General features: G+C 46.6%; 2 protein-coding genes across 2 annotated transcripts in view; both read left to right on the top strand.

The window, feature by feature from the left end:
• Nucleotides 1–11,904, top strand: part of LOC142055634 (myelin and lymphocyte protein-like) — a 37,737-nt gene extending 25,833 nt beyond the window's left edge. Inside the window, exon 4 of the mRNA XM_075089751.1 lies at nucleotides 11,899–11,904. Within this exon, the coding sequence (XP_074945852.1) occupies nucleotides 11,899–11,904 (6 nt within the window). The remainder of the gene's footprint in view (nucleotides 1–11,898) is intronic.
• A 340-nt stretch (nucleotides 11,905–12,244) lies between these two features.
• LOC142055633 (myelin and lymphocyte protein-like) overlaps nucleotides 12,245–22,803 on the top strand; it is a 30,159-nt gene continuing 19,600 nt past the window's right edge. The window contains exons 1-3 of the mRNA XM_075089750.1: nucleotides 12,245–12,331; nucleotides 15,764–15,931; nucleotides 16,113–16,258. Coding sequence (XP_074945851.1) covers nucleotides 12,245–12,331; nucleotides 15,764–15,931; nucleotides 16,113–16,258 — 401 coding nt within the window. The remainder of the gene's footprint in view (nucleotides 12,332–15,763; nucleotides 15,932–16,112; nucleotides 16,259–22,803) is intronic.

Here is a 22,803-nt window from a genome sequence, read left to right as displayed (position 1 = left end):
AAGATACACACAAAAGTGCATATTGTTGCTTCCTAAAAGGTATTTTAAAATTTCACATTTCTCAATGACTTCTTTAATGTCTAAAAATTGCTGTCAAATCAGTTGGTCTCTGCAAGATTTTAAGCAGCATGACAAGCATACTAAATATTTTTTAAAACTTTTCTCCATGACAAAGGCCATTCAGAGTAAGTCTTACTGTCTTTACTTTCTCAAGTACTTCTCTTTTAAGCAGAACTTGTGTCTTACAACTTAGTTAAAAATTCTATTTTTCGAGGCAGAGGTGATCTAGTCCCCCCGCCCCTTCCCATTCTGTTACAACTTCACAGGACCCTGGATACACACGGAACCCGTCTCAGGCACAGGATTTGCTGTCCTTGCTCATCTGCCACAAGACAGCCCATGAATTCAGGGATAATAGCATCCGCACAGCAGAAGATGCAGGAGGTATTCACTGAAGTTCTGAGCTGCACCTAATAACCACTGTAGCTGTACGCTTCTACGGGAGAACTTATCTTGGGCCGCATATCTCCGGGACACAGGGCTCTACCCACCCTGGGGACAGTGATGCACAGACATCAATATGATGGATACAATATGTCCGTTTATTTAGCTGCGTCACACGCTTATATAGCTCTTGAGCTTCCTGTTCCTGCCACTCCTATGGGGAGGAGTCTACCTTTCCGACACATGCCGTGATCTTCCGGTTGCCGATCCCTGTCTATTCCCCTACAAACCACATGGACCCTCCTCCTCCCACACACCTTGCCCTCCAGCAGACATTAACTTTTCTTCTTCATTAAACTACTGTTGTCTTCTACTGCCTATTTACCTTGCACGCTTTTCTGAGAGGAATCCCACTGTAAATACATACAGTAAGTGTACAAAAATGGAACCTGAGAAGTGCTGTTAACTGAACTGAGAATTTTCACACTTAGATGTATTCACAGGAGGACACCTTTTTTTCAGTTGTACTACCTATGCAACAAGTATACAGCGTGAGACTTTTTTTCCCCTTAATGTAGGAAGTAGAAGAATTTCTGCTAGAAATACAAATTTACCAATACAAGTAAGCAATTGAATTGCTCCCCTACGTTCACAACATTAGCCTTCATAAGAAAGGAGCAGCACGCACCACTGCTGTGTAGCAATGCCCCTGCTGTTAACCACTGTAGTGTTGTAAAGGGGCATGGTAGCACAGGGGCTGCAAGTGACAAAGTGACAAGAAATCCACTTTTGTGTTCAGCTGTAACTTGTGCTCTACCAGAGCCTACTCTACCAGGAGTACGTTGAGAGCCGCAGGTCACCTTTAACAAGTAATTTTCTTCTGCACGCGTCAATATTATCTCCCATGGAAAAATGTGAAACATTTATAAATACCTTTATGGAAAGGCAAAAGCAGACATTCTCGATCAGGCAGGAAGCAAAGGGTTCTTTAAAACTGTTTAATTACATGTTTCGGGTAAGCATAGACAATACAGGAGATTTACCACACTCTTAGGTATTTCCATTCTTTTCTCCAGGCTTGAACTATTCATTAAGGATGTCTTTCAGTCAACATCCTTGCTCAATCACTTTTGCTGCAAAGAAGGGTGCTGGAATAGGACTATTGCAGGAAACTTCATTCCATCAAGGCATGATTTTCGGTGGGCTTTTTTTCTCCTTTAATAACCACCTACTAGTTGTTGAAGATATTCGGAGAGAACCCTGCCTTCCAAGATGCCCTGAAGAATGTACTGAAACCAAACGGTTGGAGTCCTAGAAATGCTGCAGCCCTAGAAATACTTAAATCAATACCAATATGTATGTTGTAGAGCTGAAATTCTCTTTTTCATTGGCACTGTGCCACTGATGCCTGGTTTGTGTCCAGACACTTCTACATCAGTTTTGTTTTCTTCTTCTTTCATTAGCCTTTGGGCTTCTTCCCCCATTTTCTTTCGTTGCTGCGCTGCTTCTCTTTTTTTTTTTTTTCCCTTTCTGCTACCTGTTGTTGTCTGCAATTAAAGAAAATGTGAACTGCTAAAGAACACGAGTCCAATTTTCAGCATACTTTACGTTCCTGTCAGAAATGGGTTATAATTAAGAATTTGCCCAAATATTTTACGATCTAAAAGCCACTCAGTTCTCAAGGATTCAGTGTGTCAGGGAGAACGTAGGACAGTTGTAAGGCCCAGAGCTATTTAGACAAATCTAATGCTTCAAGTAACAATACTAGCTGTCTTTTTCAAAATCAGACCAAAACAATTTGACTTGCCTAGGACATTGGCTTGTGTCCCTCCTTCCCCTCAGCAGAGGCATCAGAAGCTATCCTCTTTGTAATGCAAGTACTACAAACATTTTCTTCATGATCAGATGAGATGACAACTTCTAATGTTCCTTTTCATGTATTCGGCATCTGTGTTGTATTCTATTGCTCAGTACAGATAGAAACAATAGCCTTTAAGGAAAAAAAAAAAATTAAAGCCTACAGTTGTGTATCCTTTTAGCATTATTTCTTATCACTGCTATAAAACCCCAGACATCATTATCTGCTAGCTCAGAGAATCTGTCGACAGAAATAGGTTTCTAATTTCAACAAATACATGGCTGACTAGAGCAAAGGAAAAAAGTAACCCCCAAATCCACTTGTTTTATTCCCCACTTCAGCTAGAACACATCACTGAGTGGCGCTGGGGCAACAACTGGATCCATACTCCAAGTGACACGTTGCAGCTCTCTCCTCGATTGCATAAGTAGTAACAGAATGATGTTAGGAGGTCGCTCCGGCTTCGCATTCAGTTTATTAGATTAGAAAAATCTGTCAAGCTGCTTGCAAGAGGACTTAAAAATAAAAATGAAGCTTCATTAGTTTGAAAAGGTGAAATTTAACACAGATTCGGTAAGAATAAAGATGTGCTTATTAAAAGAGAATCAAGAATTCTCATTGACAAGGCCGTAAGGAGTTAACTTTCAACATGCCTAAACTACCCGTGCGCATCCACATAAGTGTGTAAAATGCAGAGAATTAAAAGCTGTCATCATTGGATGCAGCCGTGTCTGGTAGATACCAACTATGGACAAACTGGGCACACAAAACTTAGAACTATTTGAGGTACAAAGGCTTCATGTTATCTTTGGACTGGGCAGGACAGGAGAGGGACTGCACTTATTCAGTACCTTCACGGTTTCCCTTCATTGATTATTAATGGCCAGAAGTTTCCCTATGCTCTGTTAAGCTGCTCTGCTGTCTGTCATGGAAGAGTGAAATTAGTAATTTGCATCAGGATCTACCTCCCAGGTTAACGGAATTCCCAACGGTGTTTTTGAGGTGATGTCCCACTGTTGTACATTCCACCAGAAGGCCAGGTAGGTGACAGTGCTGTCAGTCTAGCATATGCAGAGTAATAATGTTTGCCACTTTACAGTAGCAGATTTTTGTAAGTTCCCTGCACCTCTGAACTGATGCAGAAAGGAAGACGGTATATGCGCACTAGCCTGCATGTAAAGGCAGCGGTATTCCAAAAAGCCACATGAGGCGTTAAGCAGTGCTGCTATTCATTTGCAATTCTGAAGTGAGGACAGTCACAGCAGATCATGTTTCTGCCCCACCCTATAAACTGCACAACACACAACTCCTCTGCACAGAGAGGTGGTTTCCATGCACTCCGCTGGCTGAGTAATTTTATTGGACTCCAGTAGCATCCAAATGAGAGGAGACCTTCACATTACCTCAGACAGAGGAACTGAAGTCACTGAAAAATAAATACAAGCAATAAATACAACCACAAAGTGATTACCTTTTCACTGCTCTTTTACTTGGTCATTATTCCAAACATTGATCTCTATTCCAAACTTCCTATGCGTATTCAACATAAAGCTACGACCTTTCAGGCTCAGAAAAGGTTTCGTTTCTCAATAAAGAGGCACCTATGATGAACTACAGCCACATGTGACTCATTCTTTCTGGGTTCCAAAGCAAGAATTTGCGCGGAGTTTGGATGGAATGATGCAAGCTGTTTAAACCAGGGAAGTATTCATTCCTGATGTCAGCCTTGCTTTGCATTCCTAACACAATTTATGTCCGGAAAAACCCAACTCATTGGTTAACAGAACACTAATTATAATCACTGTTAGCACACTCTTAGCAGACCTTCTTATTCCAGCCTGTTTTTACTTACTGTAGACCTACTGAATAACTGTAAGAAGAACAACTTCATACTATTCTTTTACTTCAACACGATTATAAATGTACTGTTGCTGTACGCTTCTATGGGAAAACTCATCTTGGGCCGCATATCTCCGGGACACAGGGCTCTACCCACCCTGGGGACAGTGATGCACAGACATCAATATGATGGATACAAAATGTCCGTTTATTTAGCTGCGTCACACGCTTATATAGCTCTTGCGCTTCCTGTTCCTGCCACTCCTATGGGGAGGAGTCTACCTTTCCGTCACAGCCCGTGATCTTCCGGTCGCCGATCCCTGTCTATTCCCCTACATCTCCCCCTCCCCATGCTGCTAAAAGTTCTACAAAGCTACTTGCGTAAGCGGATACATATTGCGGTCAGGTCTATATTCATGTAACTCTTGCAGGCGCTCTTTGATTTGTCTTATAACACAGCATAACAATGGCAGCCCACAAGTAACCATGGTTACTACACACAACAAGATCCCCCCAATTATTACTATCCAGTCCCAGTTCATATCTCTCTTTTGCCGCCCTTTCCCAGTGTCGCTCTCGTTGCAATATTGCTTGCGATCTTGTCAAGGAGCTCATTTCTTTTCGCAATGGTACGGCTAGCATGAGGATCCATGTCTGCAGACCCTGCAAAGAGACAACTCAGAAAGGGATTATTCATTGTACATCCTTGCACAGTTCTGCTTTCACACACTTTGCAGGCACCCATTCTATGCGCCCTTCATTCTCAACCGCGGCGTAGCCCCTCCCCAGGCATCTCAGTTTCCATCCTCTCTCCCATTGCTCACTGCCTGGGAACCTTACTCGTACCTGCGGATAGCGCTCGCCTGCTTGACCTTTGCCAAAGTGCTTCTCCACTGCTGTAACTTGCTCCTGCCCGCGTATAAAATGATTAAGCGAACATGATGCACGCATTAAAATAGTTTGCTGAGCTGCTATGGGTATAGCTCCCTTAATCCCCTCCCCCTCCCCAAGCTGTATTATTTTTGCTTTCAAGGTGCGATGAGCGCATTCAACTATTGCCTGCCCCGTGCTATTGTAAGCAATGCCGTGTTTTAATACAATATTCCAAGCTTTACACCATTCTTCGGTACTTCAAGCCCAAAAGCGTGGTCCATTGTCTGTTTTTATCTCGGTGGGCTTTCCAAGCCACGCCATTACCGTGGTCCAATGCGCAGTCAACTGCGTTGCGGTCTGCTTCCGATGCTGAGTAGCCATGATGACTCCACTATATGTATCAATTGTAATCGCCAGGTGCCGTCCGGGGGCCAACTGTGGACATTCAGTAAAGTCAGTCTGCCAGATGGCATTTGCTTCCAGTCCTCGAGGGTTGACTCCTGCCTCCCACAATGGCGAGTGCTGACAGTAAGGACAGGTGGCTACTACTTCTCTTGCTGCTCTTATTGAGATGCCACACTCCTTTGCCAAGGCTTTAGCACCCAGGTGCAGTTTTTCATGCAGTTTCTTTGCCTCCATCAATGTCCAGACTCCCGCGGCTGCCTCATCAGCCATGCGATTCCCCTCAATCAGTGGTCCAATCCCCATCTGATGACTGCGAATGTGAATTACTGTCACAGTTGCTCCTCGCTGCGATAAAGCAACCTCTAGCATCAAGGCAATTTCCGTGTGTGGTACACCCTCTCGTTTCATGGACATGAATAGTTTATACACATATAAGGAGTCCGTGCACACATTTATATGCCGATCTATATCCTTTCGCAGGGCCATCTCTAGCGCTTTCGCTTCTAGCCACTGCACACTTTTACCCTGCTCCTCATACGTCTGGCGCATCCAACTATTCTCTTCTTTCCACGCTACCGCCGCTCTGTTCGTCTTCGAGGAAGCGGCTGTGAAATATGTTGGTCCTGGGTGAGGGGTATCCAAAACTCTACTATCCACACTCAAATCCACCACTTTGGCTGTCTCGGCCCACCTCTGTACCGTGCCTGTGACGATTTTCCCTGGGTATGAGTATACTGCCAATTGTATATCCTCTTCACTCTCTACCACCTTCCGCCATTTCTCCCCATTCCACGGCACTGTGAGCTTATCTGGCTCCTTCCCAAAGATTCCCTTGCTCTCCCGTCGCAGACGCCAAATCATTCCCCCGGCTACCTTGACTTTTGTGGAGAACGCATCCTTGGGAACCTTCTGATATACCCATCGCAGTGGCTTTTCTTCCCCTGTCCGTATTTGATATAGCAATCCTAATCCTCCACCGGCGGTCAGAATCCAACCTGCAATTAATTCCTCCTGAGGGTCCCACCGCCATACTCCTTCCTTTTGCATTCGACGTTCTATCGTCTGCAACTGCTCGACTGCCTCTGGGTCTAAACTCCTGGGCTCCCATGGGTCGGTCCCTTTCAGCAACGCATAGAAAGGTTGCATCTCCTCACCGGTGATGCGCACGAATGTCTGCAACCACTGCAGTGCTCCTACCAGCTTCTGTACATCGTGTAAATTTTTAACCTTAGGTGTAAGTTTAATAGGCTGAGCTTGTATGCAATCACCTTGTATTCTAGCACCCAGAAATCCACACACTGGTCCTCCCTGTACCTTTGCCTCAGCTACCTTGAGGCCCTGTCCCGCAAGGCCCCTTTGGGTGTCTGAAAAACTTGTTCACACAATGCCTCGGTGGGCACAGCTATGAGGACGTCATCCATGTAGTGGATCATGTAGATTCTCTCCTGATACTGTTGCCTTACTTGCTGCAATGCAGAAGCCACATACCTCTGGCAGATCGCTGGAGAATTTTTCATCCCCTGCAAAAGTACTCTCCACTGCCATCTACTACCTGGTTCTGCGCGGTTCGCCGCGGGCAGAGTAAAGGCAAATCTCTTTCTATCATCTGGATGTAGTGCAATACTGAAGAAGCAGTCTTTGAGATCTAAAACAATGACTCGCCATCCTTTCGGGACAGCACTCAGATCTGGTAGGCCAGGTTGGAGAGGCCCCATGTCCTCCATTTGCTGATTTACTGCTCTAAGGTCATGCAGCATCCTCCATTGGTTTTTATCTTTCTTTTTTATAGCAAATATAGGGGTGTTCCACGGGCTCATCGAGGGCTCTAGGTGCCCTGCTTCATGCTCTCGTTTTACTATAGCTCTTACAGCCTCTGTTTTCTCTGTTGTCAGGGGCCACTGCTCCACCCAGACGGGCTGTTCGGTTTTCCACACTAACCTGTGGTGACGAAGCCCCTCTGAGGCAGTGGCCCTTATGCTAAATTTTTCAACCCGATCCCCATCTGGGCAAGGGCGTCTTGCCCCAACAAGGGGCTTGCTACCCCATCTGCTACTAGTATGGTCACTACGGCCGTGAGGAGCTTCCCTGCCTCCTCGTCCATGACTTCGAATTTTACAGGGCAAGTACTAGTCCTCATCTGTTGTTCTCCTCCTACCCCTATTATACGTTTTCCCATGGCAAGGGGCCAAGTTGGTGGCCACCGTTCGAGTGGCATCACTGTGACATCTGCCCCGGTATCCATTAACATTCCCAGGCATATCCGTGCCGGGCAACTCGGCTCTTGCGGGGTAATCATCACCGCCGCCATGGGTCTCTCGTCACAGCCTATGACCAAGGCCACGCGGGGGCTGTAACCTGCAAATCTTGCTGGTTCTGCTCCCCTGCCTGAAGGTTCACTCCCCCTTGGCCCGCTATGGTGGGCCAAGCTCCTGGCACTGGCACCATGATGGGGGCCATTTGACTCACAGGAGGCGCGAATCCCCCTCGCTTCGCCCTCCTTTGGCCGTTTCCCGGCTTTGTAGTTGGACAATCTCTTGCCAGATGTCCTGGCTTCCCACACACCCAGCACCTCCCTACTGGGCGCGCTCCTCCTCCATTACGTCCCCCCCTTTCCGCTAGCAGGCACCCAGCTTTAAAGTGCCCTTGCTGTCCACACAAGTGACATCTCGGCCCCACCCCGGCCGCTTGCACCATCACCCTTTATTCGCTTCCACAGTCAGGGTTCTGGCAGATGTGCGCTCCCACACCGCCATGCTGATTCAACGCCTCCTGGCGCAAGACATGCCTGATGGTTTGACCCAATGATGCCCCCACCGCCAGGGTGCGGAGGACATCTTGTGTTTGCGGATTTGCTTGATTTCGGAGGCAATCCATAAGGACTGCCTCCTTGGCTGCTTGTGGCAATTCTGATTCTATAATAGCCTTCTGCAACCTGTCACAAAACGTTGTAAACGGCTCTGCTAGTCCTTGCTGTATCTTTTGCCAAGGTTCCGCTTTTTTTTCATACCTGCCCACTTTGCTATACGCTCTGCGGGAACTCTCCGTTACCGCTTGCAGCTCCCTGCCCCTCCTCCAGGAGCTATCCGGACAGGGAATATCCCGGGCATCTCTATCCTTACTCCATCGAGGCTACAATCTCTGGCTATCAGCCGCCAGTTAGGTAACTCGACTGTCGCTGGGGCGCCCCCTTCGTTAAGAGTCCTGTCTGCCTCCCAGTTACTTCCCCTAGTGCGCGCATAGCCTGCTGCAGCGGCCGCAGCACGTCCTCCGCGGACCCCTCCGGAGCTGCAGCGCTCCGGACCTCCCCTTTTGGCGGTCCCTCTCTTCCCTCCTTCTGATTGGTCCTCCGAGGCCCCGCTGCCTTATGCCTCTTTTTTGCGCGCTGCAGGCGATCTGCCCCGTCTTCCCACATGTGGGCATCGGTTTCTCCCCCAACTTCTCATTCGCTGCTACTCGAGGTTGATCTATACCCCCCCCGTCCTCCCCTCCAGGCACCCCAATCCTCCTCCTCGTCCGACTCCCATCTCAAGGGTTGCCCCGGCAGCCAGTCTCGAGGGTCGGGCAGAGGGCGGTGCCGCTGCCGGCGCTGCTTCCGGCGCTGGTCATCTTTCTCCTTCCGCTCCGTCACTCCCGCTGCGTCCGCTGGCACGTCACCCTCCCCGCGCCTGTGCCAAATCGTCCCAGGGGTATGCGGGGGGCGGGGGGCATTCCAAAGGTCCTGCTGGCTCAACAGGGAACACCGCCGCTTCCCGATCCACCTCTTTGGGAGCCTCAGACTGAGTAGTTGGCCGGGCTACTCCGTCCGAACTCTCCGCTTCTTCCGCATCCCCCGCGATGCTTGCCCCTGTCTGCGTCCCCACTGCCGATCCTGGGTCTATTTCCGGGCTACTGTCGCCTGTAGCGCCGTGCAGGCACAGCCGCGCCTGCCGCCACGTCTCCTGATCATCCCGAGCTTTCAATAGTAACCGGTGTATCTTTCTCAGAGCTGTATGTACTGCCGTTTTCTCATCATAGCCCTTTCGGCTGACTCCTCTTTAATTCTCACCCAATTATCTTTATTAAATATGTCTGCGGGACTCCGTATGAGCCCCCACGTAATCATCCATTGGATGGCCTTTGAGGTAGGCGCCTTCGAAATCGAAGTTCCATATTCCTTCCCCAATCCCTTCAGTACCTTTACGACTGATTCCATGGCGCGCCCGCCGTCCTGCGGCTCCCCGTCCCACCCCTGCGTGCCCCAAGCTATCTTTTCCCCCCGGCGAACTTGCCATGCCGCCCCGCCGATCACGTCGGGGTCCCCACTTGTTGCTGTACGCTTCTACGGGAGAACTTATCTTGGGCCGCATATCTCCGGGACACAGGGCTCTACCCACCCTGGGGACAGTGATGCACAGACATCAATATGATGGATACAATATGTCCGTTTATTTAGCTGCGTCACACGCTTATATAGCTCTTGAGCTTCCTGTTCCTGCCACTCCTATGGGGAGGAGTCTACCTTTCCGTCACAGCCCGTGATCTTCCGGTCGGCAATCCCTGTCTATTCCCCTACAATGTACAAAAAACATTTTCACACACGAGACATTTTATACAGTGCTGCTTATTCAGCCAAAGAGCATTTAGCTTGACTGTTCCTGTTGGGAAAAAAAATAAATTCGTTGGCATTTAGAAAGTCTAAAGGTGCAGATAGGTATCTACAATTTGCAGAAGCAACCAAGTTCTAACTAAATTCAATTAACTGAAAATCCAGTTTAAAGGAAAATCCCATTTTATCGTCCACTATGTTGATCACTGCCTGGAAAATTTGGGTGCATCTCAGCCCAGAATCTGCTGGGGAGTGGGGAAGAAAGAGGCTACAGGAACTTTGCAGGCACTAGTAGCCTACTGCTCAGCACTGTCTTCCAGAACGCTTTGGTTTCCAGGAAGCCATATTGGGCTTATTTCAACTGCTACACATAAATACCAAGCCACCAGAGAAAAGGTCACAGGATATAGTCTTCCCTGTTGCTTAACGGAACACAGCCCTCCATTACTACACAAAAATGATTCCAGTCGAAGACACTTCCAGATATTAACTGAGCACCAATAGGTACCCAGACACAGGCAGCTAAGGGAGATCCTTACTTTTTCTGCACACGGATTTCATTCTCAATAAGCACTGCTGGAGTACAGTCAGCATTAACACTCCGGAGGGTTTGGGGAGACTTTGTCCCCCATTTAGCTGTCTGAAATCTTCAGATCATTTTGTAGACCAAGAGGCAGTCTTCTAGCATTAAGAGACTACAGATCAGTTCCTTACTACAGTCTGCTGAGAACAGAGGCAGGCGTGCCAAGTACTATGCCAAAATGTTAAATGTCAGAAGTTAATTACACCACGGATATATACTGCAAGAGAAACTGTAAACCCAGAAGGTATTGCCTATCAACCTTGCTAAAAAAAATCATCTGAGACTTTGTATGGAGTACTTGACTACTGTACTTGTAACAAGTAAGCGTAATACCTTACAAAAAGAATTACACAAAAGAACAAGACAGATCTATGTACATATACTACATCAAGTGTCCTAAACAACTCCACAGCTCAAGAGAAAAAAGCAAAGACAGAGAGCTAAAATATTAATGATTTTTAGATTTCAAAACAAATCCAAAATGCAAATCACGAGTGGGCTTTTCAAAGGTTTACAATCTTAGCCCCTTCAGTATGAAATTGTCCTTAAAAATTAACACAGCACTACTACTCTTCAGCAAGGAAAACCCCAACAATTCTCTCCTCCTTTTTTAACCGTAACATTCAATTTTGAGGTTTCAGACAATTTTACATGTCAACAACATTTAAGTCAGAACATTTCCAAGCACTTCACCTGCATTATGCAATGTTTGTTCTTCCTAACGATTTACAAATCTAAGAGACATTTTACTGAAGCTGATTTAAAATACCCCCAAAAAACCAAGAAGATGCACGCTTCCAGGGTTGCGCAGTGATGAACTGTCAACAGGTTTCAGTCCCGGTCATTTATTTGTTGGAGCCCTAGCAGGTGAGTGTCCACTTTGTTGCTGGGCTCTGGCAAGGTTGCCACTTACATGGCAAAGCAAGCAGAGAGGCCCAGCGTTGGTGTGGTTGTGAAAGGGCTGCCAAGGGATTGATGTCATGGAAAAAGCCAAATGGCTTGGGAAATCTCATTATTTTATGTCATTTTTCTTACCTTGGCATATCCAGTCTCCCTCTGAGATGGTAGAAGTGGTTCATCCTGTGATTCAACTGCCCTTGTCTTGGGACGCATGTCCATCTGTGAGAGGTTTCTCAGCCCTGCTCTTTGCCAGTAGCTGTCATGTCCTGTCTTGCCCTGTCCACCAGCTGCCCTTGTGGCAGCTGCTGTGGACAGCTCATGTGGGTGGCGGACAAGCTGATTTACTGTGCAAATAAAGGGGATGAGACGTTGCCTGTCTGGATGTGTACAGGTCTTCCCTACTGCCCTCAGATATAAGGCAGTGCTACCCACCACCACCCAGGGACTTGCCCTACACGCTCAGCTTGTGTACAGACAGCTGTGCTCAAAATGCCTCAGGGCTCCTCACATCTCCTGAAAACCTCCCATGTGGCTCCCATCAGCCACCAAGTAGCCCCTGGTCACAGGGTTTGGCCACACCTGTGCCATTCACAGCTTTCTTCATCTGCCAACAGGAAGGAGTGAGGGCAGGAGGAAGAGCAGGAAGAAGGGGAGGGACAGAAGGAAGGAAAAGAGGGAGGGAAGAAGGTTGCATTTGGCAGCTACCTCCAGCAGCTAGAGCCAGAGCAGCTGACAGTCACCGTGGGAGAGGCTCACAATGTCCTCAGCAACTTCCACCGCTTCTTTGCCCAGCGGCCTGGCTGTTCTGACAACTTTTCCAGATGTGCTCTTCATTCCTGAAATCGTGAGTTCTGGCTTCTTCCTGGGGAGGGCAGATCCTGTTTGCAGGGCATCCAGCACGCTTCATGCTGCAGGTGCCTGAGGGATGAGACCTCATACAAAGCATGTGGTTCAGGACCCGTGCCAGGTCTCTGAGCCATAGGGGTCTGAGGGCAGCCCCTGATGCCTAGCTCACTCTCAGAGCAAAGCACAAGCCCTGAGCTGGGAGCTCTGAAGCTCTCCTTTAGTCTGCAGGGGATTTTTGTGGTGTATCTGTAAACATTTTGTAATCTCCTGCCTAACAAAATGGAAGGGGTTGCTGGTAGGTTTAAAGTAGGTTGCCAATTTGAGCCGATTAATTAATTGGAAGATGATTTTAGCAGCTGAAACAGGCAGAAGATAAACGGTTTGCTTAAAGCAGGGGCTAAAGGCAAGCTGAAGTAATTGTTCACAGCAGCAAAGACTCAAGGCTGCTGAAGCCGTTCTGCTCAGCTGCAGTGTTCCCGAGCTGAAGACACAGAGCGCTGGACCTGGGTGTGTGGGCAACAGTGGGTGAGCAAAGAGTGAACAAACACCTTATAACTTCTTCCCATATTGTAGTTTCCTTAAGCAGGAGAAGATCATAATCTTAATAGGTTTGGCACAGGTGATTAAAAGCAGTTGCTGCGAGCACTGACTAGAAGATGGAAAGTTTCAACTAAAGTCTTTTTCCTGTGTCTTCTGCCCATGAAGCCTGCTCTTCTCACAACAGTTTGAGAGGCTTGTTCCAAAGCCTGAGTACTTTCATCCAGCACTGAGGGGCTTGGCTGAGGGTTGTAGAATGGCACTCAGATCACTTAATGCTAAAACTTCAACTTTGCCCTTTGTGACCAAATCCTTCCTTGCCACCCAAGTCAGTCCACACTCCTGGGATTTACAGCACTTACTTCATTCTCCTAGCTGTCGAGCAAAGAAGAATTGGAGTAAAGCAGGCGTTACTGATGTATAAGGAGAAGTTTGCCTCAGCTCCTCCAAATACGCTCTGGGGACTTGGTCTCTGCCCAGGGCCTGAGAGCATGGTCTAGGTTTCCTGCAGCTGCATGAAGGTGGGTACAAAGTCCCTGTGGAGGTTCTGGTGGGGCAGACACTTGCCAGCCACCTCTACCACTGGGTTACGGTGGTCCTGGTGCTGAACATGCTGTTGGCATCAGCATATTACGGTCGTGGCTGTGCCTTGAACTGTTTGTAATCCCTTTCTCCAGGGGATTTGGCAAGGCAGCTTGCTTAATGAGACGAAAATAAGCACCCTATCCTTTGGTTTGGGTAAGATCTGGAAATGTGCATCCTAAAGGCCAAGGAACCACCTGGGAAAGAAGAATGTTGCATAACTGGATTTCTCCATCTCTGGAGGCGTTATGACTCTAGGTCGTCCAGCTGTATTATCTCTGCGTACAAAAGGGGCAGCTGCCTCATATCACAGCATTCAGAAGGACAAAGAGTTTCTCAGTCCATAGCGGAATCCAAGGTTGCCTGCAGTGGACTAATACGGTAACCACAAAAATATTTGTCATTTCAATTGCTAAGACAGATGCGAAAAAGCCAGAAGGTCCTGCCCGCAGCTCATACGATTGCCACATCGGGGTGTGCTGATTAAGAGCTACCATTTTTATTCTGTGAGGCTGGGTTTCATTCTTGTAATCTATTTCATTTGAAGAGTCTTCTGCATATCTGGATAGCCAGGCCTACGTGGAAAAGCTGAAACGAGCTGAAAGCAGATATGTTTGCTTTGTAAAGGCTATTTAAAAGACTTTTTTTTCCTTAGACTGTTGTCCCCAACCTGCTGTGTGTTTATTGGAAGCCTCTTGACCCTTTCCTCAGTTTTATGACTCTTCTGAACCAAAGCCAGTAATCAAACCACGCAAACATACTTGTCTGAGTGAGAAATCACATCCTGCAGAAAGGAGAGTTGGGGAGTGGTAAGAAATGAGAAGTGATACTTCTTCCCCCAACCTCTTATCTCACCCCACTTGTGTTGGATTTTAATGGAGCAGCGGTGAGGTTTTCTCCAGGACCTTTAGCTGCAACGCACTCATGGTGTCATTGCACGATTTATTACAGGGACTGGATTAGTTTTCAAGTGTCAGTCTTTGGTTGTTATTAGAGGCAGCAAAACAGCAGCACTTTGGCCAACCTATTTGCACTCAGATATTTGCAAGGTCTCAACCGCATCCTTGATTTAATGTATCAATTTGTGTAATGTAACCAATGAACTTTCCTACAAATGTGGGTGACACAAATGATGTAACATTTTCTGAGTATTGTAAATCAGAAACGTTTTTCTCCACTTGCAAAAAGCCTCCAAGGAAATGGAAATGCCGTGATCTGTATGAGTTGGCACTTGGATGGTGGCAAAGGCTGGCCTGGGATACACTGGCGATCAGAATGCTCTTAGAGTCAGTGAGGCTGTCTTACCTCTGGAGATTTGCCTGCGAGCCCAAGACCAGCCAGTGATGAGGGATAGGTCCCCACAGCAGCACCAGTCTCCACGCAGTGTGCGTTCAGCCGAGAAACTCCTCATCACAGGATGCTGCATAGACTAAACTTTGCACAGGTTCAAGAAACAACTGGGCTGATTTGAGGCAGAGAAAAGCTGCTGAGTGTGTTGTAGTGCAAAGACACCGTTTGCAGCTCAACACTCTGCAGCATTGGACATTGTGCTCTCATCCTCTGGTGTAGGAATCTGCTGGTGGAGAAAAGGTAGAGCCTAGATGTAGCTGTCCTTGCGTTCCCCATCCCACCAAAAAACCCAAGGCAAACTCCCAAGCCTGGGTGAGAAGAATGGGGTCCCACCTGCGACTGGAGCAGCAGCTGGTGCATTGTGCAGCTCTGGTGTAGCCAGCGAAGGAAGACCCAAATAGCTGGAGCAGCAATACAAGTCCTCCTTCCCAGGAGAAGCTGGGAGCCCCAACCTTATTTCCCCTACCAGAGAGTAAAACTGGCGGTATTACCTCTCTTCAGCTTGTTCTCTCTCCTTTCAGGGTAACATTTTCACGTGGCCTTCATTAAGGCCATGTCTGTGCTGTTTGTGCAGCTGAGCTGCCTTTGACAGCACTCCTTTCAGGTATCTGCCACGCTGGGTGTGAAGCAAACATGCCCTACTGGGATAAGCTTCCCTGTTCATCGACACCAGCCTTCAGAAATGTCTGAACCAGCCTCCTGAGCACACTGATGTGGGGAGGGCATGAATGGCAGTGACACCAGGAGGCAGGGCCACAGGCAGGCTTTTTTTGGGTCAAGATCAGAGGCAGGTGCTCCCAGCTAAATACCCAGTTTCAAGTGGAGGCTGGGAAGAACTCAGAGGTATCCCTGGGCTATTGCCATGTGCAGTGCTAGCGCCAGAGGTGTGCGTGGCCTTTGGCTCTGCCCTGGATAAGCCGATTTACCCCATGCTTGCTTTCTCTCCCACTTTCACTTGCAGATCTTTGGGGGCCTTGTCTGGATCCTGGTGGCATCCTCGAAGGTCCAGTTACCCATGCTGCAAGGCTGGGTGATGTTTGTCTCTGTGTTCTGCTTTGTCATGTCCATCACCCTCCTGTGCCTCTACATCTGCGGTGCACATGGGGGCAGTAGCTCCTGGGTCACCTTGGTAAGTGGATGGGACAAACCTCAGGGCCTCTCCCCTCCCTGGTACCACTGGTATACAATGGTCTCCTTTGCTGCTACTGCACACCAAATTGCAGGCTGGGGCTTGCTTGTGTGGGTTCCTTTTTTCCCCCCTTTGCAGTGTGCTCCCTCCTGGGAATGACTGTGTCATCCTTGGTTCTTAGGCTGTCATCTGCCAGGAGACAGCATCTCTGTTCTACCTCAGTATGGCCGTGTTGGAAGCCTACTCCACCTATATCAGCTTTGGTCCTGCCAACGCCGTGATGATGACCGTCTACCAGGAGAACGTTGCTGCTGTGGTGAGTGCCTGGCAAGCAGGGGAAGGAGAGGGCAAAGCAACGCAGCAGGAGAGGGCAAAGCAATGCAGGAGGGCTGATGTGCAGGAGGTGGCAGCACCTAATGGTTTTTAAAACGGCTGAAGGCTCAAAAAAGCATGTATTTTTGTTCTTAAAAACTAGGATCACAGAAACATCTCCTGTGTCTAGTTTAAACGAGTTGAAGATGTTGTTGTGTCAGCTTGAGGGTTTCTAATGTTATTTTTAACTCTTTCAGAGGGAAATGAGCACGCACATGTCGCCCTCCGTGAGCGAGGATGCCGTGCCCAGGCTGAAGCCCGCGCTAACCTCGAAGCTTGCATCCCGGAGTTGAGCACAGAGAGGCGTCACCCTGTGAAGGCTTGGTGTGTTGTAGCAGCTGGTGCTGTGAGGTCTGGCGGCTGGCAGCAGGGGGGAAGCGGCTGCTGGGGGGTTCCCTCATTTGCATAGCCCAGCCCCCTCCGCGTGCATCGGAACGCCTGGGTCCCCCCTGTGGCAGTTTTTGACCGGTCCCTGCCAGTTGGGTCAACGGACCCAGCGCAGGCGGCGGATCCCGCTGGGGCTCCTCTGCCTGGGGTAAATCCCTCGGTATTTGTGATTCAGAAGAGGTGAAAACCGAATCTACGGGTCTCCTTAGACAACCTTCAGGAGCTGTGGGCTGCAGATGGGGGGGCGCCCCCCTTGTCTGCTCCAGTGACTGGTCCCATCGCTGATCAGAAGTGGAACAGCTTGAACAGGTGAATCTGCCATTTCTCTCCTGGCCGTTGTGGGAGCTGTTTCGGGGGTGAGGGAGTACCTTGAACTCACTGGTTATATTGACGAACTCTCGGTTGCCTAAATATGGGACCGAGGCTGGCTCAGACATGGGTGTCTACATTAGAGACATCCATGCTTAGTCAGATGAATCCCACCCCAATCTCCTGTGTTCCTCATCAGGTCTATGACAGCTCTGCTGTTAGCCTTTACTGAAGCCAAGTACGGTTTCTGTCTCTTTTCTTTTTCTTTTTTTTTTTTTTTGTTTTTTTTTTTTGTTTTGTTTAACAGAAAGGAAACCCAGTCTTAGACATTCATTTGCGGAAGAAAGTTTGTGTTTGAAGATCACACTTGGATCTTCAAGTAAGTCTAATTAGATGCCTCTTCCTCTCCTGTTCATCCCTCATAGGCTTGGGCACTGTCCGTTTGTCCTGTTTCTGAGGACCGCTGCCCAAGGCACCTAGCATTGCACATGGACAGCCTGTATCTCCCGTTGCACCGTGAATTTTGTTAGCAGGAGTGAAGAATTTTTAGGGTATAAGCTAACTGAATTGCACTGAAGTGAAAAAAGTGCTGTATAACTTCCAAGAGATAAGAACGGAATATAATTTGAAGAGAAATATTTTCAGCAAAAGATGCTGAAAAAGCATCTTTGAAAAATTATGAGCATAGCGCTATGGTTTTTTATTTAGGATTTTTATATGTTTTAGATTTAGAGTTTGAATTTCAACAAATTGAGTTGAATTGGTGTGGATAACACATTCAAAGGGCCACGTATTTCTTTCAAAGACGAATAAACAAAGTAGCACCTACAAAGACTGTTTTGGCTTTCAAGTGTTTTGTATTTTTGAACCCAAATCTGCAAGTTCCTGTTAAATTAAAGTGTTCTAGAAAAATGTCACAGATTGTATGATCCACCCTTTCTAAAAAATTATTGTTGATGTTGCTTGGTTGGGCTGAGGCCCCTCAAGACATATATCTCCTTTTGTTCAGAAGACTCTCGGGCTGCAGCAGGCACCCAGACATCACAGAGATAATAGAGGATCCCGAAAAGAAGTCAGCAAGTTACAAAGGAGGAATGGGCAAGTAAAAGGCGAAAGCCTGAATCCCATCTGTCCTAAGCAATGATCTGCTCAACTCTGGGCTGGTGGCACAGGCCACCTACAATTCAGGGTCTCGGGCACAAATCTTGCGCACTTAGGTGCTTATGTCCTTCCTGACAAAGGAAAAGAACATTAAAAGGAGATGCCTGTTACTTAGTTCAGTAAAGGGAAAAGAAACTTCTACTTAGATCTGTTTGCCTCTTTTGGAGGCTGGACTTGAGCACAAAGGAGACGAGTGCCCTAGTAGCAGGCCGCTGAGCAGGCTGAGGGGATGCAGGGAGTCTGCTCCCAGGGAAGCTCTTCCACTTTGTACAATCTAGTTAATCTTGTACTGGGGGTTTGAAGCCAAGTACCCAGCAGGCACACCATAACTCTCCTCTCTCTCTCTCTCTCTCTCTCTGGCCCATTCATTGTCCTGATACCACTCCAGATCTCCTGAAAGTGGGATGCCAACTGTTAAAGGGAGATTCTCGCCTCAGGACGCCTGCAACCTCAAGCTCAGCCTCGCGCGTAGTCCGTGAGAAAACCACGGCTCCAACTGCAAATCTGAGTAAGTAGGGGATGCAGATATGGGACTTTTGCAGGGAGCACCTCAGCCGCTGGGCTGTTGGACAAGGTGAGACCTGTGCCAGCCAATTCACCTTTTAGTGCCAAATGCCTTTTGATAGAGATGCAGGTCTCCTGGGGACTGTGGGGACATGCTCCTCCTCCATCTGGAAAAGATGGCTGAGCTCCTGGCGTAAGAAGGGCACTGAGGTTTAGAGGTCAGAGTTGAGGCAGGTATGGAAGATGGCAAGAGCTGTGATCTTTAGTGAAAAAAAAATAAAAGTCTTTTTTATATTTAAGAAGCTTTTTTTCTCTCTTCTGCTCATTCGTTATGGAATATGAGTCAAATAAGAGAAACCGATGCTACACACACTGCACGCTCTTAAGTATTTGTTTTAAAATATGTGTGAGGTCAAGCTGGAGCAGGCTTTGCAATTTGTGTATCTACTGCAGCAAATGCAGCAAAAGCCAGAATCCTGTGTTGCTGTTAAATGGTTTTCTTTACAGTTTTCCAGCTGTATTCCTCCTCCCCATGATAGAGTGTTGCCAGACTGATTAGAATACACAAATTGTATTCCCTTAATCTTCCTTCATAAACAGTGCCCTGTAATCCTGTCATCATTGTTGTTGACCAAATCAAAACATTAAAGAAAGCCTTTCTCTCAGACTGAACAAAGACAATCTTCAATCTAAAATATTTAGAATGCTTAGAGATATTTTAAGGCTTTAATTAATGTACTTAATTAAATACATTTTAAATTTATTTTTAAATTTTAAATTTTATATTTTAAATTTATTTAATTAAATCAATTTATTTAATTTTAATTTTTAAATGTAATTTTTTTAAAATTAAAAAACAGAAAGGATTTAGTTTTAATTAAGAATTAGTTAAATTAAAGCAATAAAAATATCAAAATATTTGTACCCCTTTTTTAAAAGAAGAAAGGAATTTGACAGTTCTCAAAATTTAAGCATCATTTCAGACAGAAAGTAGAAAATTCTGTTTTTCCACTATCTGGCCATGTTTGAATTAAAATCAGAAATAGTTTCAGTGTTCTCTGAACTTTGTTTTTTGGTGACCAAATCACTCAGAAATTTTTTTTTTTGTGCTTTAGAGTGACATCTTTTAATCCTTTTTGAGCAGTGTTGAGTGGATATGTCTCTATATTCCTTCTGTTTATATATCTGTATTTGTATGCAGGCATAGAAAGCTAAGGGAACGTCTTTATCTTAGCCATGCAAATCTGACTGATTTGGTTTCACTGTGGTATATGGACATTGGGGAAGTTGGTGGTTAATGGGCTCAACAGTGGAAACTCAGCCATAAACAACTAAGCAGGACTTTGCAGATAGCGGTGGCATTTTGAACATTTGCTTGCTTTTACGTACCTAGCTATATAAATCCTGGGGAAGCTGTGTTTTAGATGCCTTCAATCTCTTTTGGTCCTCACCTGTCGTTATGATTCCGAGATTAGGAAGAGCCTGGAAGAAGGGGGAAATGCATGCCCAGTCCCTGTTCCAATAAATAAACCACAATTATGAAAAGAAAATAAAACCCAGCATCTGATAGAGCAACTAGACAGAGGTTGCCCAACTTTGCCCAAAACTCTAGATTGTAGAACTTACTTTTCTCAGGTGTGTTGGGTGCAGGGGTTAGGCAGGGTCTCCTGATGGAGGCAGGGGAGCTGTGGGAAATTCAGGCCTGTTTGGATTCCACTATGTATGTAGCAACGGGTGACAAAGACGTGCAGGCACCCTAAACTGGGTGAATCTGTGGAGGAGCTGGAGAAGGCCCTGATAAGCTGAGAGGACAGGAACCCCATCTCCTCCCCTGGTTCTTACAGCTGGACGCAGTGCATGTCCCAGGTGGTGTGATGGGGAGATGATGTGCAGCCTCCTCCCAGTTCAAAGCTAAATCTGGCCCTGCAAATCCCAGGTGGATCCTTTCTCCAGTAAAGCAGAGAGCAGAAGAGAGCTTTCCTTGGGCTGCTTTTGTGTGGACCCTGATGTCTTTTGTGTAGTGTGAAACACCCAGCCTGGTCTTTGGAGAGGAGCCAGGCACCGAGCTCTTTTAAAGCTGACCTGCTTCTAGGCATGCCCAGAAACAAGAGTTTCACATAGCTGAGACACTCTGCTGATTGAGAGCGGGATTTCTCAAGTGAGGTGGCAGATAGGAAGAGCGCTACTTCCAAAATTCCCCCCGTGGAGCTGGGGCCCTGGCATCCTTTCATAAATCCTGCTCCAGCCGCTGCAAGGTGGACATCGCTTCCCCAAGGAGCTTGAAATGTATTACTTTTAATGTGTTGTAACAAAACAGTAGATGTACCTTATAATACCGTATCTTAGGTGTACTGTTATGTAAGTTGTGTTTAAAGGAAATGAAAATTCTGCAGAGTTTGTTTTGTATTTTATTTGGATTACAAGCCTTGTCTTGCTTCCATGTTGAGGCATTTCATTACAGGTCGTCTGTTCCTCCCTTCTGAAATTCTCTAAGTAATAGGAAGTTGTTGGCTTTCGAAGTCTGGGCACCTGGCACGCTGTGAGTCTTTGCTAAAGTTGGCAGAATACGGTGTGACCGCAAACCCTCAAGGATTAATAGGCTGAAAAAGCACAGGCTTCATGTCTGTCCTTAGTGTTCCTTAATGCTAAGAGTGCTACTGGGGGGAAAAACAAGCAAATGACAGCAGTCGTAACTTGACATTCATTGCTTTGAGACCCACCTTGTCTTTCTTTATAACTATAGAAATATAGTTTAGGCAACCAATCGATATACTGGGTAGGGTTTTACTGTTTGTTTCAGTAGATGGCACTTGATCTCTATTAGTTTTTTGTAATAATTTCAAGGTGTGCGTTACAGTAAATGTTTGACTAGCTTTATGACAAATTTTGCTTTTGATCCTGGGATTGCAGGGCTGCTTAGTTAGTTACCTCTCAGATATGTTTCTCATTCTGGTGGTTTTCTCTTCCCTGTTGAAAACATGTAAAACTGATTTAAAATGTTTAAAATGCACATTAGAATGAAAACCATGTGCCTTATATTAAGGGTGATTGTGCAAAAGCTTTCAGCTGAATCAGGTTTAGCATGTGATTTCATGCATTTGCATATATGCTGTGGACACATACCTGCAGCATTTGCTGCTGTGAATGCATGCCTGCGGGGTTTGTTGCTGTGCACCAGCCAGCCTCTCTCCTCCTTGTGCATTGGAACCAGATTTAGGAGATGTGTTGAAGAGGCCTCTGAAAGCCCTTTGTTAAACTTCTGCCACCAACGTAACGGGACGGCTGGGATGTTGACCTAGTCTATGACCGAGTTCACTCCCTTTCTGTGTCCTGTTAAGTCATCCCTGCCAAAGATGGTGTTTTCCAGCTTCTAAAAGTACTTCTGACCAGCCTATTCATTTCTATTCAAGCAGACCAGGTAGTACTGCCAGGCATATGAGAAAACTCCTGAGGTGACACCACATGCTTCCTTATTAAAGACTTGTCCGTAGGTGGATTTACACATCACGGAGGTTTTTCCAAAACTGTCATATACAAGTTGAGTATCATGTTATACATCTATTGGTATTTCTTGAACCTCCAGTCTCAATGTTTCTAATGAGGTTGGAGTAGCAAAGTAGCATCCTTCCATCTCTGATCGAAAGAGCCTTTTGGTTTGAACAGAAAGATAAGTTGTCCAGACTGTTCTCTTCTCCGTGAACATGTGTTCCCCCAACAAAGGTCATTTCAGGATGAGAAGGGAAAATTGCTGGCAGCTGTTCTAAATTGGTGTTAGAAGAGCTCAAACTGCATATAGAATCACAAAAAATAATTAGGTCAGGCTAATTTCCGTACGAAGAATCTCTGTAAGGTATATAAAGCAGGAAAAAAAACCACCTTGTAATGCTCTTTGTCTGTTCCAACATCTGCTCGTGGCTGCTCTGCAAATCCATGAATTAAAAACAATGAAGAAAAATGCTGGCTCAGGATACAGTGATATGCAGAGTCTAACATGATGGCTCTCAGCCAATCTCAGTAATTAGTTTGTAGTGACTGTTTTTAGAGATGAGCTTGACTGACTGTGGTTTCACAGCATACACAAGCCACATTCCATATTTATTTTGAGATCTGCAGTGCTTATACTTTGCATGAATGCAGTT

This window comes from Phalacrocorax aristotelis, chromosome 3, assembly GCF_949628215.1.
Source record: "Phalacrocorax aristotelis chromosome 3, bGulAri2.1, whole genome shotgun sequence".
Taxonomy (NCBI): Eukaryota; Metazoa; Chordata; class Aves; order Suliformes; family Phalacrocoracidae; genus Phalacrocorax; species Phalacrocorax aristotelis.
Note: the sequence above shows the minus strand (reverse complement) of the source record. Positions and strands in the feature narration are given on the sequence as shown.